The 15,021-nt window shown below is 48.0% G+C and overlaps 6 protein-coding genes across 6 annotated transcripts, besides 2 other annotated features; 3 read left to right on the top strand and 3 right to left on the bottom strand.

Annotated features, from left to right (window-relative positions):
* Positions 1–131: 131 nt before the first annotated feature.
* On the top strand, positions 132–1,898 carry TSTA_030170 (sugar transporter, putative; the record flags this gene model as incomplete). The annotated part of the gene is made up of 3 exons (XM_002480137.1): positions 132–464; positions 531–1,069; positions 1,096–1,898. The coding sequence occupies exons 1-3, from the start codon at positions 163–165 to the stop codon at positions 1,896–1,898; spliced, it is 1,644 nt and encodes a 547-aa protein (XP_002480182.1). The 5' UTR covers positions 132–162.
* Positions 1,899–3,498: 1,600 nt separating this feature from the next.
* On the top strand, positions 3,499–4,503 carry TSTA_030160 (endo-1,4-beta-xylanase, putative; the record flags this gene model as incomplete). Its single annotated transcript, XM_002480136.1, has 3 exons — positions 3,499–3,794; positions 3,848–4,263; positions 4,334–4,503. The coding sequence occupies 3 exons, from the start codon at positions 3,499–3,501 to the stop codon at positions 4,501–4,503; spliced, it is 882 nt and encodes a 293-aa protein (XP_002480181.1).
* A 197-nt stretch (positions 4,504–4,700) lies between these two features.
* On the bottom strand, positions 4,701–6,419 carry TSTA_030150 (sugar transporter, putative; the record flags this gene model as incomplete). The annotated part of the gene is made up of 4 exons (XM_002480135.1): positions 4,701–4,826; positions 4,888–5,434; positions 5,485–5,734; positions 5,789–6,419. 4 exons carry the CDS (start codon positions 6,417–6,419, stop codon positions 4,701–4,703), a joined length of 1,554 nt encoding a protein of 517 aa, XP_002480180.1.
* A 611-nt stretch (positions 6,420–7,030) lies between these two features.
* Positions 7,031–8,801, top strand: TSTA_030140 (carboxylesterase, putative; the record flags this gene model as incomplete). Its single annotated transcript, XM_002480134.1, has 3 exons — positions 7,031–7,472; positions 7,536–7,720; positions 7,782–8,801. The coding sequence occupies 3 exons, from the start codon at positions 7,031–7,033 to the stop codon at positions 8,799–8,801; spliced, it is 1,647 nt and encodes a 548-aa protein (XP_002480179.1).
* A 162-nt stretch (positions 8,802–8,963) lies between these two features.
* Positions 8,964–11,388, bottom strand: TSTA_030130 (GAF domain nucleotide-binding protein; the record flags this gene model as incomplete). Its single annotated transcript, XM_002480133.1, has 7 exons — positions 8,964–9,778; positions 9,854–10,105; positions 10,129–10,326; positions 10,527–10,623; positions 10,679–11,131; positions 11,194–11,298; positions 11,371–11,388. 7 exons carry the CDS (start codon positions 11,386–11,388, stop codon positions 8,964–8,966), a joined length of 1,938 nt encoding a protein of 645 aa, XP_002480178.1.
* Positions 9,900–9,923: a microsatellite.
* A 232-nt stretch (positions 11,389–11,620) lies between the features above and the next one.
* Positions 11,621–11,650: a microsatellite.
* Positions 11,651–12,503: 853 nt separating this feature from the next.
* Positions 12,504–14,647, bottom strand: TSTA_030120 (NAD kinase Utr1, putative; the record flags this gene model as incomplete). The annotated part of the gene is made up of 2 exons (XM_002480132.1): positions 12,504–13,068; positions 13,117–14,647. 2 exons carry the CDS (start codon positions 14,645–14,647, stop codon positions 12,548–12,550), a joined length of 2,052 nt encoding a protein of 683 aa, XP_002480177.1. The 3' UTR covers positions 12,504–12,547.
* Between the last annotated feature and the right edge of the window lie 374 nt (positions 14,648–15,021).

Below are 15,021 nucleotides of genomic sequence, written 5' to 3'. Positions count from 1 at the left end.
TGAAGCTGGAAGCTTTTATTTAAGTTGTCCTTCCTTGCGCTTTCTTTTTCTTTTCTCGGTCGTTTCCTTTCCATAGATATATCCATATATCCCTTCCCGCCTACGAAGCAGAGGGGGAGTCTTCTACTTTTGTGCCGGCCAGGTGTAAAGATACCAACCACCATGCCTATTGGAAACATCTACGTGATTGCGGCCACCGCTGTCGTCGGTGGTGGTCTGTTCGGTTTCGATATCGCCTCCGTGTCGGCCCAGTTGACCGAACCAGCTTACTTGTGTTATTTCAACCAGGGTCCTGACGGCCCTCCATTCAATGACAAGAAGATCTGCAGTGGTCCGACTTCTCTCCATCAGGGAGGTATTACCGCAGCCATGCCTGCTGGCTCGTGGCTCGGTGCTCTTGTTTCTGGTCCTGTTTCTGACCGTATTGGCCGTAAATGGTCTATCATTATCGGTTGTATTGTTTGGTAAGGTTTTAATTTTTCCGACCTGTCTTCTTTTCTCCGCCCTGGCAAAGATACTGACTGTTTTAGGATGATTGGATCGACCCTGACCTGTGCTGCCCAAAACATTGGTATGCTTGTGGTCGGTCGTATCATCAACGGTTTGGCTGTCGGGTTTGAGTCTGCTCAAGTCCCCGTCTACATCTCCGAGATCTCACCCCCGACTCAGCGTGGCCGTTTCGTCGGTCTCCAGCAGTGGGCCATTACCTGGGGTATCATGATCATGTACTACATCTCCTTTGGCTGCTCGTACATCGGAGGCCAGGACCCCGACAACTACAGCACCGCCTCATGGCGTATCCCCTGGGGTCTGCAGATGCTCCCCGCCGTTTTCCTCGGTTTCGCCATGACCTTCTTGCCCGAATCTCCTCGTTGGTTGGCCCGCCAGGATCGCTGGGAAGAGTGCCATGGAGTGCTTACTCTCGTCCACGGCAAGGGTGACCCCAATCATCCTTTCGTCCAGGTTGAATTGCAAGACATCAAGGAAATGTGCGAGTTTGAGCGCCGCCACGCTAATGTCACCTACCTTGACCTCTTCAAACCCCACATGCTCAACCGGACGCTGGTAGGTCTTTTCACTCAGATCTGGTCTCAGCTTACTGGTATGAACTGTATGATGTACTACATGGCTATATCTTTACTATGGCGGGTTACAACGGCAACGCTGCCCTGTTGGCGTCTTCCATCCAGTACATCATCAACGTTATCATGACTCTGCCGGCCTTGGTCTTTATTGATCGCGTGGGTCGTCGCAACCTGATGCTGCTTGGTTCGACTCTCATGATGACTTTCATGTTTGCCAACGCTGGTATCATGGGTGCCCACGGTGTCATCATTCCTGGTGGTATTAACGGTGTTAAGGCCGAGTCCATGAGGGTCTCCGGCGCAGCAGCCAAGGGCCTGATTGCCTGCACTTATCTCTTCGTGGCTTCCTATGCTCCTACTTGGGGTCCCGCTTCATGGATCTATCCACCCGAACTATTCCCCCTTCGTCTCCGTGGTAAAGGTGTCGCCTTGTCCACATCGGGTAACTGGGCCTTTAACACTGCATTGGGTCTCTTTACGCCCGTTGCATTCGCCAACATCCGCTACAGGACTTATATCATTTTTGGAGTTTTCAACCTCGCCATGACCATCCACGTCTTCTTTGGTTTCCCTGAAACTGCCGGTAAGACTCTTGAAGAGACTGAGGCCATGTTCGAGGATCCCAACGGCATTCCGTATATTGGAACCGCGCCATGGAAGACTGGCGTTTCCTTCAAGCGCATGGCCGCTATTGAGAGCGGCGCCCTGGACGTCAAGAGCACTTTGGCAGGTACTAACCTCCACGTTGAGGAGGCTCATACCGCGCCGGTGACTGAGGAGAAGGCTGTTGAGTCTACTGCTGCTGCTGTTTAATCTACTGTGCTTGCCCATGCAATTCGATCAAGCGTTAGAAAGCTGAAAGGATGGTCTCATTCGTTGAGTGGTTAATGCTATTGACTGACTGAGGCAGTATCAAATGATCTATACCCTACATTTGATAGATGTATCTGATAGTTATACCCTAGTTCAATGCAGATATGTCCGATATACTTTCTACGCCCGTTTAAAAACTCAATGAAGATGCACATGGTGGAATCCATAATGTACTCCCGTCTAATCGACTGCGTACGAGGTAACAGACATTCTCGACCTGATAAAACCTATACAATGTTCTCTCTCCATGCCGCTGATATCTCGCACTCGATAGTTAGGTTAAGTTACGTTAGTTAGCTAAGTTAGTTATCTATGCAAATGACTAAGCAGCGATTAACACAGCCCCCACAGTGCAGATGCTCACTAACAATGAGAAATTATGACTCACTTCCTTGACCTCTGATTGGTGGAGATTTATCATGTGTAAGAAATGCGATTTTGTATCTTTTGTAATACCTCGTCTCGTATGTAATTCTGGTATCTTGTATTTTTGATTACGTGTGTCTCTATCAGATTAACTAGACGGTCCATAGATCTTTGCAATCATCTTGTCACGTGTTTAGACTTATTCTTGGCTATTAACATGGGATTTTCCGGCGCCGTGATGGGATTTTGATCATTCTGTACTTGTCTTGAATTGGATTAATCCTCGGACGTTACTGGTGGATCTGGGAAGAGCATTATTCACGGAGATTTGGAAACACGGTCTGTTTCAGCGAGATTGGATGGATTCCACATAGCACCTGTTGCGGCCCGTCTCCCGGCTCGAGGTTATTCTTTTGAGAGGTCACAGAATATGTGACCGATCGAGTATAGAGAGAATTGAATTATCCGGGCCTGGCAAAATTGACAAAAGTGCAGACGTGCTGACTGCGTTGAATGTATGTGCCCGTGTTTGCAGAACTTGCAACATCCTCTCTGCCTGGCTAATTAAGGACCTAGACGAAACGAAAGAGCATAAGAAATCCGGAATATCTACATATATTTGCATTCTTGCGTCTGTCTGAAACAAGGCCGTACCTGCCGCTTTACTCTCTCTGTTTCACCGACACTCCCCGTAATGCCATGAAGCCCTCCCGACATCCCGTCTATGGATTGTCAAGTGGCATCACAACGCGCTTCTTCAATCTGCCTGAATAGTGAATAGCCTGACCAATTTTTCAACTCTGTCGGATGCTGGCTAATGTCCCCCCTGTCATGCATGCCGATATTACTGTCCTCAACTGCCGACATCTAGACGACGAGGGAAATTTAATAGGGGGTAAGGATACTTCCCCGCACACTTTTTGCGAAACAAGTCTAATTGCTTTAAACATCTGAATGCAGATCGTATCCACATTCTAGATCATGCCACTCTGCCGAAGAGCCTAAATTCAAGGATTGACGATGAGGGACCGGTGTCATAAAGGCTAAATACGTAGGTCCTGTTTCGTGAAGAAGTTTCAACAGTATAAATAGGCTGGTGAAGATCACGTCTCGAAACATTCCTTCTTGTCCATCATTCAGAAACATTCAATTGGACTGATCTGATATATACAATATGGGCATCTCTTCTGTCTTCGTCGCTCTTTCTGCCCTGGTTGCCGGGGGAGCTTTTGCTCTCCCAGCTCCAGAGCCTGTCGCACCGGCAGGTCCATTCTTCGAGTTGAGGAGTGGAAATACTTCCTTGTCGAATTTGGCCCGTCGAGCTGAGCCTGTGAACTACAATCAAGACTATGTCGCTGGCGGTGCGAATGTTCAATACTCTCCGAATCAGGGTGCTGGGTCTTTCTCTGTGAATTACAACACCCAGGGAGACTTTGTTGTTGGACTTGGTTGGCAGCCGGGTGATGCCAAGTAACAACTTCTTAATTTTAATACGTAGTTTGATTGACTAACGCGATCAATAGCCCCATCAACTATAGCGGCACTTTCTCTGCCCAAGGTGTCGGTATCCTTGCCATCTACGGATGGAGCACCAACCCGCTCGTCGAATACTACGTTATGGAAGTCCACGACGGCTACCAAACCGCAGGCACACACAAGGGCACCTTGACCAGCGACGGCGGCACCTACGATATCTGGGAGCACCAGCAGGTCAACCAACCCTCTATCCAGGGCACATCAACATTCAACCAATACATTTCCATCCGTCAAAGCCCCCGCACCAGCGGCACGGTCACCATTCAGAACCACTTCGATGCCTGGGCCAATGCTGGCATGAACCTCGGCACCTTGAATTACCAGGTCATGGCCGTCGAGAGCTGGAGTGGTAGTGGCTCTGGACAAATCTCGCTCAGCAAAGGCACTAGCAGTGGCAGCGGAGGTAAGCTGCAATAAATCCCATTGAGCTAACTGGATTAGCTCTGGTTGATTGACTTATAACGTTGTAATAGGCAACGGCGGTGGCTCCGGTGGCTCCGGTGGTTCTGGTGGTTCTGGTGGTTCAACCACTGGTGCTGCTCAATGGGGACAGTGCGGTGGTACCGGCTGGACTGGCCCTACTACCTGCCAGTCTCCTTATACTTGCAAAGTTATCAACCCTTACTACAGCCAGTGTCAGTAAGTGTTTGTCGAATGGATCGTTCCTGGCAGGCTGGGCTATATGTACAGAATTGGATCTGCAGGTTAATTTTACGAATATGAATTTTGATCGTTCCTTTCACTTACTAGTATTGCTATAAGTTGTAACTGTAACTATGATTATACGGTCCCTACTTGTGTCTTCTTTCACGACCATTCCAATAATCTCTCACTCCTGCATTACACCTTCTCAACGTGCGTGGACTCCCCCATGACAGCTCGCTTCTCATCTCCAAATGTGTTGACATCATACCCAGCAACAAGACCCGTACAAACATACGATTTGAACTCTCGTGTGGGGATGCGCTGCAATTCAGCTTGTTAGATAATCCCTCAGCTTAAAATCAACAGGTTGAAGGACACTCACATTCATAAACATCTCATCAAGCTGCTCCAAAGACCGACCTTTAGTCTCGGGAATAATGATCCACGACACAATAAATATACAAACACCAATAGATCCAAAAATGAATCCAACTTTGGTCCCCAGGTTCGCGTATTGGGCACTAAGCAGGTATGGAATAGCTGTAATGACAGTCAGAGCAGATACCCAACTGGCAGACATGGCGATTGCCAACGTCTTTGACCGCAGTCGGTTTGAAGGTACTTCACCCATCATGACGCTCCCCACGGAGCCCCAGGATGCAGAGTAAGTGAAAGAATAGCAGCAAATACAGAATATGATGAATTTGGCTGCTGCTTTGTTTCGTGCTGGGGTTGCTTGAGCGACGACTGCAAAGGCGAGCATGCAGAATGTCAGAACGCCAGAGCCGGTTATCATGATGGGTCGTCGGCCGACATAGTTTACGATCATGAATGCGACGAGGACACCAGCCACGGAGCAAAGACTGACGATGACTGTTACGAGGAAGGCGTTTGAGAATCCGATCACGTCGAAGAAATAGGTTGAATATCTGGCAATGAGCATTAGCAAGGGTATCAGACTTCAGGGGCGTAAGCTTACGCTCCAATGAATCCGACGCCCATCAATTGCCCTCCTGCTGCAATGACCGAGGCAATTAGCGTTCGACAAAGTTCGGTACCCTTGAAGCACTCGGCGTACGACGTGGAACTTTCGAGGGCCTTTTCAAGCTCGACATAGGCGATGATTTCTCGGACTTCTTGATCCACATCATCTACCGATGCGTGACGGCCTCGGATCTTTGACATGGATACTTTAGCTTCTTCGATGCGTCCATGAGTGATAAGCCAGCCTAATCACCGTCAGTTTACTTTGGTCATTCATGAGGATTGGGTGAAGGGCATACGTGGAGATTCAGGGACGATCCATATCAAACACAGCAAAGCTGCTGGAGCTGCCATGGCCACAACAAGAGGAATGCGATAAGCCAGCGGATTATCAAGTTTATAAGTCCCTTGATCAACACAGCTACCGATAAAGGTTGGCAGATTGATAAAGAATTGATAAAACACAACGATGAATCCGCGCAAGTAAACGGGCGCTGCTTCACTCCAGTAGGGGATACAGAACTGGGCAGCGAAAGCAATAGAAACACCCATCAACGCCCGTCCAACAACTGCAGCTGCAAAATGAGAAATCATTTGGATCCCTACTCCCAAGATGCCGATCAAATTGCCGATAACCAATCCAACTTTCCGGCCCCATTTGGAACCGATATAACCTGAAATGACGGCTGCAACAAGAACGGATCCGATCTCGATTCCCATCATCATTGTCTGGGATTCAGCTGTCATGGCGTATACACCTTTTGCTTTGTCATAGTAGCCAAGGTCTTTGTTGTACTGTTTCATGGAGAAGAAGCCGCCAGTCAGACCTTGATCGAAGCCAAAGGATGTTGCTGCCAGTCCGACGATGAGACAGTAACCGATGACCGGTAAATCGCGACGAATGCGATGCAACAGGCTTTCGCTGGCCATAATGGTTCTTTTGATAGTCTTGATAGGGGCAAAGATAGTAAGAAGGTGCTACGACAGGCCTGCTGAATGGAATCAAGGGAGAAACATCATGATTCTTAAATAATAGGGGGATACCATCACGGGTTCTTTTCCCTTGAGGAAGGTATACCGTGCACACCGGCTAATCTTCAGGCAAATACTCTTTACCATTTTCCTGGTTTCTGGGGTAAAACCTTACGGATGGAGTCAAATTCCGCTAACCCTAGGGATACAAGCACTGCTTCCCCGCAACTTAACCAGTATTGGCCTTGTGGAGAACAAAGCTTGGGTCGTCGTTAAGTTGTATTGAACTTTCTATACAATAATCTATATCCCGGCTAATCTTCGGCTAACCCTTGTGCTAACCACGTGGATGGGTATCAGATATGGGATGCCACCGCATAAGTGACACGAATTGACAAAAAGGAAAACGTAAAGCAAGAGTTACATGAAGCCTTTTCTACTGCTCAGTTACTTGCCCTAGTATGCCAGAGCTACTAGATCAACTGTCATCTACTTTCGTTCTCTCTTGGCCCATTCTACATTGCGCTTTAGTCTGAGACTGTTGATACCCTTGGAAATACCTCCCTACAATGGCTAACGAGTTAACCTTCAAGCCTGGACCTTCCATCACCATATCCGATACAGTCAAAGTTGAGAGCCTTTTATCCTCGACCGGAGTAGCCAATTTCCTGGGAATACCCTACGCCACAGTGCCCGCTCGCTTTCGACAATGTCGATTGCTAGACCTTGAAAGTGCAACACCGAGCGATGGGGGCGTACTCAAAGCCACGGAATATGGACCTGTATGCTCACAGCCAGGCGAAATATGGGAATCCGACAGGGCATTCATGTTGGAAGGGTTGCGTCCTCTACTAAAAGTCAATGGAAAAGTAATCAAGAGCTCCGAGGATTGTCTGCGAGTGAATATCCATGTTTCCCCTGAAACGTTAGTATCAGGTGCAAAGAAACTACCTGTTTATGCCTGGATTCATGGCGGTGGATGGACGATTGGAGATGGTAACACTGGAGCGGGTATGTACTACCTAGTAGTCTGATATGAACTATACTAACCTTGTCTTTGTCTTTATTGGATAGATGGAAACTACCTCGTCCGCAAAGCCATGGACTTGGGCCAACTTTTCGATTCGATAGGCATAAACTACCGCTTAGGATATCACGGCTTCCTATCATCAAAAGAGCTGGAGGATGAAGCAAAAGAGTCCGGGGAAACATACTTTGCGAATAAGGGTCTGCATGACCAGCGTGTTGCTTTGCTTTGGGTCAGTACTTCCTCTCGTACACGTCTACATCCTGTGTATTGAGCTAATAGTTGATGGTCAGATTCAAAAATACATCCATCACTTCGGCGGAGATCCAGACAATGTGACTATTGCCGGAGAATCAGCGGGTGGATGGTGCGTTCTGGCTCATCTTCTCTCAAACGTCCCAATCTGTAAAAGAGGGATTATCGAATCAACCCCAATTTGGACATTCCCACCTCTCGAGGACGCTCAAAGGACATTCGATCGCATGGTCGCAAGCACGGGACTCCCTGACTCTGCCACCGGGCCTGAAAAGCTTCAAGCTCTGCGAGCTCTGTCTGACGATGAGATGGGAAGACTGCTGAACGGGGTCTATTCTCGACCTATATGGGATCCGAACTGGTTCGTATATCAGAAAGATTCAAGTACGCCTATGGAACGCTTGGATAAATTCCCTAGTTGGGTTCAAGGCGTCATGGTAGGCTGGACGAAAGATGAAATGGCTCTCTGGGGCTGTACACAATGGACAACCATGACCCCTACAGACATCATCACCTGGATAAAAGACATCTCACCCAACCCACCCTTCGCCGAAGAGTTAATGCAAGTATATCACATTTCCGAGCACCAATCTCAACAGTCCAACTTTGCGGCTTTACTCAAAATGTCCACCGAGTTGATATACGGCTGTGTTCCTCCATTGATAGGCTCCCACCCGACGCCGAAAGTATGGGTATTCCGATTTGATCAGACTGATGATTTCCCTCAAAGTGCGTACAGGGGTTACTCGTATCATTCACTTGATGTGGCGTTTGTGCTTTGTACACCATCCGTGGCTGGTCCGGAGGCGGATAGTGATTACCGGCAGACATCAGACAGAATTACGGAGGCCTGGGCATCGTTTATGTGTGGTGAGTCACCGGGTTGGGGGCCGTTTACGGAGACGAAGGATGTGATGTTGTTTGATGGGTCGAGGAGTAGGGTTATACAATGGTGTGAGAAGGATGCTGTTTGGTACACGCTTGCAACGAGTGAAGAGAGAGAAGACTGGCTTAGGAGTATCGGGAGAAAGCTGCTTAGCAAGAAGAGGGATTTGTGATCAGTCATTATTTATCATAATGAATCGTCTCGATTGATAATTATGAGCAATTATGAGTATGCCTGGGGACTACCAGAATCAATGATAATACTTCTCATACGAACTACTTGTGCAGTCAAATCCCGAAGGAAAAGTATTTATTGGTCTCAACGAACTAACAAATTACTTCTTCATCTCCAACAACTTCCTCAAAGCCATAACTTCACCTTCCCACTTTGCAACCTGTAATCTCAAATCATCCCTTTCCTTAGTAACTTTACTCAACTGCGACTCCAACTCAGAGACATGGTTTTGCTTCCGTTGACGGAATCGTCGAGCAGCCATCGTATTGCGACGACGCTTTTCGACAATGCGCTCTTCCTCTGAGTCTTGGGCGCTGTTGTTGCTTGATAGATCAAGACCGGTTGATTCGGCGCGAGAACGCTTCTTGCTTTTTGGTGCTTGCATCGTGTTGCTGTTGCTAATATCTAGATCGATTGAGTGGATGTGGCTGAGAGCAGGGGAGACTGATGAAGATGGAGGAGTGTGTTGTTTGGGAGCAAGAAGAGGCTGTTGTTGTTTTTGAAATTGGGTTACAAGAGGTGGACAGCCTCTTGAAGGTATCGATGCCATGTTAGGAGAGACAGAAGTCGTATTGGAAGGGTAGAAGTGCTCCATATTCATATTGACAAGGTCAACTGAAGGAGCGAGAATACTTCCTCCATCAGGCATGTTGGCGGGGGAACAGGCAGATGATAAATCTTCCACAATAGTGATACTAGGGGTAGCCTGGATACTAGTGGCAGGTTTACTAGGTATAGCCAAACTAGTAGTCGTAATATCAAAGGGATGACCCTGGTCACTGCCAAAGTCGAGCAGGAAATCAAAAGACAATTGAGACTCAGCAGAGGTCGGGTCTATGAGAAGGTCCAAATCCAAAGCGCCAGTAAATTGATCTAGCGTTGAATCCGGTGCAGCACAGGCTCCTTGCAAAGAACCTGACCATAATGTCGTATTGTGATCTGATAAGGGAATAGAATGCGGAGAAGTAGAAGACGAAGACGAAGAAAAACTGTTCAGGGAATCATGCTCAAACAAAGAGAAATCAAATAACGCCGCCTGCTGCTGCTGCTGCTGCTGTTGTGGTTCCTGTTGATGGCGCCCGCTATGCTGCTGCTGCAGGAGTACACTGTGGTCTTGATGGTCTGAAGAGTAGATCTCCTTGCTGAGGCTGGTAGTAGAATGTGCACTCCATGGTGGGACAGGGGATTCCGGTGGATCCGCTGACCATAAAGATGAGATTGTGGAGGTAGAGAGAGAACTGCCTAGAGGCAATGGGAGGCAGGACTTATCGTCCTGCGCTGAGCGCTGTCAATGTGGTTGTTTTTTGGGGGTCCTTTGATGGTTTGGAGGAGAGAAGAAGAGGGAAGGGAAGAGGCGGATTGGCCTTTTTTAAGTTGGGCTGTAACGGGGCTGTGTAACGGGGCTGTATTGACCTTGTAAATCTGGTACTGTGACGGATCTGTGACAAGGCTGTAAAGCGGGGCTGAACAACCAATCACATTTTGACCAAGCGAGTACTCCCCAGGATGTTGGGTCGCCTTCTCTGATTGGCCAATGGGTGCATGTTACATTCTCAGGGTATCATAAGAAAACATACAATCAATGGCAGACAACAGTCCGTACATCTATCCAGACTACCACAATAAAACAACATAAATCATAAATCTTGTCACCAATCGCAACTATCTGCTAACAGTTGAGCCAGTTGCTCCAGATACTTCTTGTCCACCTCGTCGAATCCCGCGGGCTCGGTGCAATCGATATCGATAATGGCAACAGTCTAAATACCGTCAGAAGTCGTCTCATACACAATCCACTAAAGACACGGTATATACCTCGCCTTCAAATAATATAGGAACCACAATCTCACTCCTACTATCCGCATCACAAGCAATATGACCGGGAAACTCCAACACATCCGGCACCACCACAGTCTCCTTCTTCTGTGCAGCTGTTCCGCATACTCCGCGTCCGAACCGGATCTCCTGACAGGCCGGTTTACCCTGGAAGGGACCAAGGAGTAACTTCTTGTCGTGATGCGAGGCGTAGCTGGTGGAGATGGTGGTTGTTGTTAAGCCGGAGATACTGTTTGATCTCTTGGGGGAGGCGAGGAGAGGGAAGAGGTCATCGCGAACGTAGAAGCCGGCCCAATTCACGGCTGAGGATGGTTTGGGGAGAGATGCGTAGGCGTGCCATAGGAGTGAGGATACATTGGCGAGGTTGCTATCCGTATTAGTCTCTTTTCCCTCGTCGAGTTTGATGGAGGTTCTATGCCGAGGTGTTCTCACCTAACCTATAAAGCGACATTAACACTGTATTCTGTCAATTTGCAATTGAAGGATCAACATACCCAATTCCGTTGACCAGTCACTAACCCAGTCGCCTGTTCCAATACCTGATCATAGACCTGCTCCTTGGACGCACCGGCCGCAAAGTACGAAGAATCGGCGTGGGGCTAGATGCACGTGAGCATTGTGCGACGTTAATTAACGACGATTTTTATGGACACAGAAGATAATTATCTGACGTTCAACCGACTTACCATATTATATAGGATATGTATCTTCCGCCGAAGATACCTATTCACAAATCGTCTTAGGTCGTAAAGAAAAGTATTCGTGCAAATATATCGACGCAAGGCATCAAAGCCTCACCGACCCGTTCAGATCAAATATTTATTTTATAGTCGAATTCCCCCGAAGGCGAAAAGGAATGAAAGAATGAAAGAAGAGTTGAAGAGAAAAAGAAGTTTTTTTTGGTTCCCGGGCTTGATGCTTAAAAAAAAAAAAAAAAAAAAAAAAACAAAACCCACGATCATTTCAAAACATCGATCAACCTTAAGTAGCCTTTCGGAAACGCATGAATGTGGCTCAATGCTATACAGCGATTTGCCCCTTTTCTCTACCCATAGCATAATAGCTTATAGAGAACAAATAGATATCGGAAATCACCGAAATACTTTTCCAAGGACCAGAATTGCGCAATACGTTGACGGAGCGATTGTGACGCGAGCTCTCTCCGAGATGATGAGCCAGACTTGTTGTTATCCAGTGCCATATACTAAAATAGGTACAACAGTGCTAGACTAAGGGCAGGGCTGAAAGATGAGGCTGCTCTTACCCAAACCACATACTAGGGGCACCCCGGTAGCACATCCTATTCCGGCGAGAAGATTCAAGAACCAAGATTGAAGCAGGCTGGGCACCCGAATATGCCTTTGTCAATGTCCAGGTGATTTGTTCTCTGATCAGTCTCCGATTACCCCGATATGATTGTCCGGATGGTATGATCCGGAATAGTGCATAGATCGTTCGAGATGGAGATCATCTTTCCAAGGCTAGGGTACGGATGTGTGAGATATCGCCGTCGCTATATCTCGGTGATCTTGTCTTAAAGACTCGCTACATACTGCAAGCGGAACGATGTACTGAATGATGAAGAGATTTTCATGCCAACCGTATTCAACTGCGTTGGCTGAGGTTATATTGGTTCGATCTGTTTTCACACTAAACAGACCTAATTCTTCATGTATAAATAAGGAAAAGGAAAGCAAAACACCTAACACCAAAACTCGTCAAAAGAAAACAAAGCGCTGTCACATGAAGGATGCAAGTGGGAAGTTCCCAGTATGTGCGTTTGCTGCATACATGTATATATATAAGTTATAGGGTATTTGTGTGTAAAACGAGTGAGACAAGACGAGACTACACGCTCAACAGACTCATCTGTCTTCTCATGGGACTACCGGGTCCAGTACCGTATGTATCCCCATCTTCACTGGGACCAACACCACTATCAGTGCCGGTCGTAGCATTATCAAAGTCAATGTCAAAATCGACATTGCCCTCTTCGACCCCATCCTCGGCGTTTTCGCAAACATCTCCGTTCCAGCCTTTCTGGACAGCGCCACGGACATTCCATCGGAGAGCGCGACGGACACTTTCGAACCATTCGCCGCCGCCAGAGACGACGGTCGGGAAGGGGTATTGGCTGGCCTCGACGGTAACGTAGTCGCCTTGTCGAAGTTCGATGCGGCCTTTGCCGTCAAATGAGCAATAGGCCGTAGAACGCGAAAGGTTGGGCACAGCAATACGTAGGAGCATCGTGTCGGAGAGGACCATGGGTCTGAAAGAGAGTGTATGAGGGCAAATGGGTGTCAACAAGATGCCAGGAATAGAAGGATGAATCAATGAGCCACCGGCGGAAAGCGAATAGGCAGTAGAACCTATTACATGTTAGAATTAGTTGTGAGGTTATGTCGATGGCAGCTTACCTGTCGGTGTAGAAAAGATACAACCATCCGCTTGAACAACCGTCAGAAGCTCATTGTCTCCGTAAAGCTCGAGATTCGATACATAAGGTGAAGGACCCCGGTCAATGACCAATTCGTTCAATACTTCAAATTGCTCTCCTTCCTCAACGTCACCCGGTGCGGCGCCTTTGCTTCGGTCTGCCCGATAGACGGTGCAGGTAAACCTCATACGCAAGTTGACGCGCATTCCTCCGTCGCCCATGATCGAATTTAAATGTTCTTTATACTTTTCAAATTCAAAGTTGGTAAGGAAGCCCAGGCTTCCCAAGGAAAAGGATAAAATGGGCGGAACAATGCGCTGGAACAACCACGATGTGAACAAGACTGTTCCATCACCGCCTAACGTGAGGACCAAGTCAAATTTCTCTGGTGACGTCCAGCATAGATCTGGAGTCCAGTACTTCAACATCGACTCGAAGCGAGGATCCTTGGCCTGCAGGCCTGCAGCATCGAATCTTTTGGAATTGCGCAGTTTCGAATCCACATATACAGTAACCCCTACATCCTTTCCGTACCGCGGGGTACTTAGAAGCCATTCGGCTAGTTCACGGGTCAAATAGACAAGACGATTATCCCGCGCCTTGGTGACTATCATCACAGTCTTGACGGCGCGCTTGATAGGTCGTCGTTGCAACTGTTTTGACACTTCTCTGACTCCGGTGGCCGTCTGTACCAGACGTGAATGTGATAGCCATTCATCATCTGCTATTTCTTCCAATACTTTCTGGATATTGACTGCATCATCAAAGCGTTGATGGAAAAAGCACGGCGATTGTAACGGTAGTCGGGCTGTCGCCAAGGGACCGTCTGAGTAAGCACTCGCCTGTGATTGTAGGTTGCACAGAGCCGCTGACAACGTTTGAGAATTAGCTGTATTTTGTTCCGTCTCATCCGGAGAAACGCCATTGGGTGCAGCTGCTCCATTCAAGACGCCGTTCAACGACGAGGCCAAAGTGAATGATGGCGTATTGCGGCTTAGAGGTGGTCTGGATGCTAGCGCCTTCATGATGGTTTGCCGTGGTATCGTATCTATGGATAAACTGCTCTGTCGGTGTTTGCGGAATGACCGTAAGGGAAGAAACGGTGTTGAAGGTGCCGAAGTAACTGATTTGTCTGCTGTTGCTGCTGTTGAACGTTGCGCTTCTTCCACTTGTTGATGGGCAGGAGCAATTCCGTCCGACTGGCGCTCAACTGGTGCTTCGCTCACATGAATGTCTTGATCTGTGGTAGACGGGTCCGCGGTGCGAGCATAATCTCGAAGTAATAATCCACCAACAGCGCTCATAGAAGATGTTGAAGAGCCGTGTGATTGCAAGGCGGCGAGCGAAGGCCGGGCAAGAGTGAATTCTGGAGATGAAGAAGAAACGTCGCGGCCGGCATTTGGCGGGGATAATATGGGATTAGTGAAGGCTGCAGGCATCTCTGTTGGTACGGGCATAATGGCCCTGATACCGGTATTGACGGGCGACTCGTCCGGGGCTGGAGGTGGCATTTCGGATTTAGGTGAAAGAGGTTTCGACTCGTTGTTATTTTTGGGCTTGTACCCACTGCCCAGTCACCAGAGTGATCACTAATTCGGCTGAATAATGATTAGTAGTCGTCGGCCGTCCAGCGGTCTAGTCGATTAGTAGTTTAACCGATGCTGCACACAGTCGCACACCAATAAGACTGTTGACGGGGCCCGCTCACGGACCGCTTCAGCGTACAGTAAGCAAGCTGGTTGGCTTGCGATTGCGAATACTGATGTGATTTAGAAAAAGGACGTAGAGTGCCGATGTATATAGGACGTGACCAATGTCATTCTTATAACCCTGAAATGAACACGGAGCATTAGAAGCTAGATATAGCGACGAGACAGTTCGACAT

This window comes from Talaromyces stipitatus, genomic scaffold, assembly GCF_000003125.1.
Source record: "Talaromyces stipitatus ATCC 10500 scf_1105507295541 genomic scaffold, whole genome shotgun sequence".
Taxonomy (NCBI): domain Eukaryota; kingdom Fungi; phylum Ascomycota; class Eurotiomycetes; order Eurotiales; family Trichocomaceae; genus Talaromyces; species Talaromyces stipitatus.
This window is presented reverse-complemented; position numbering and strand designations above follow the sequence as displayed.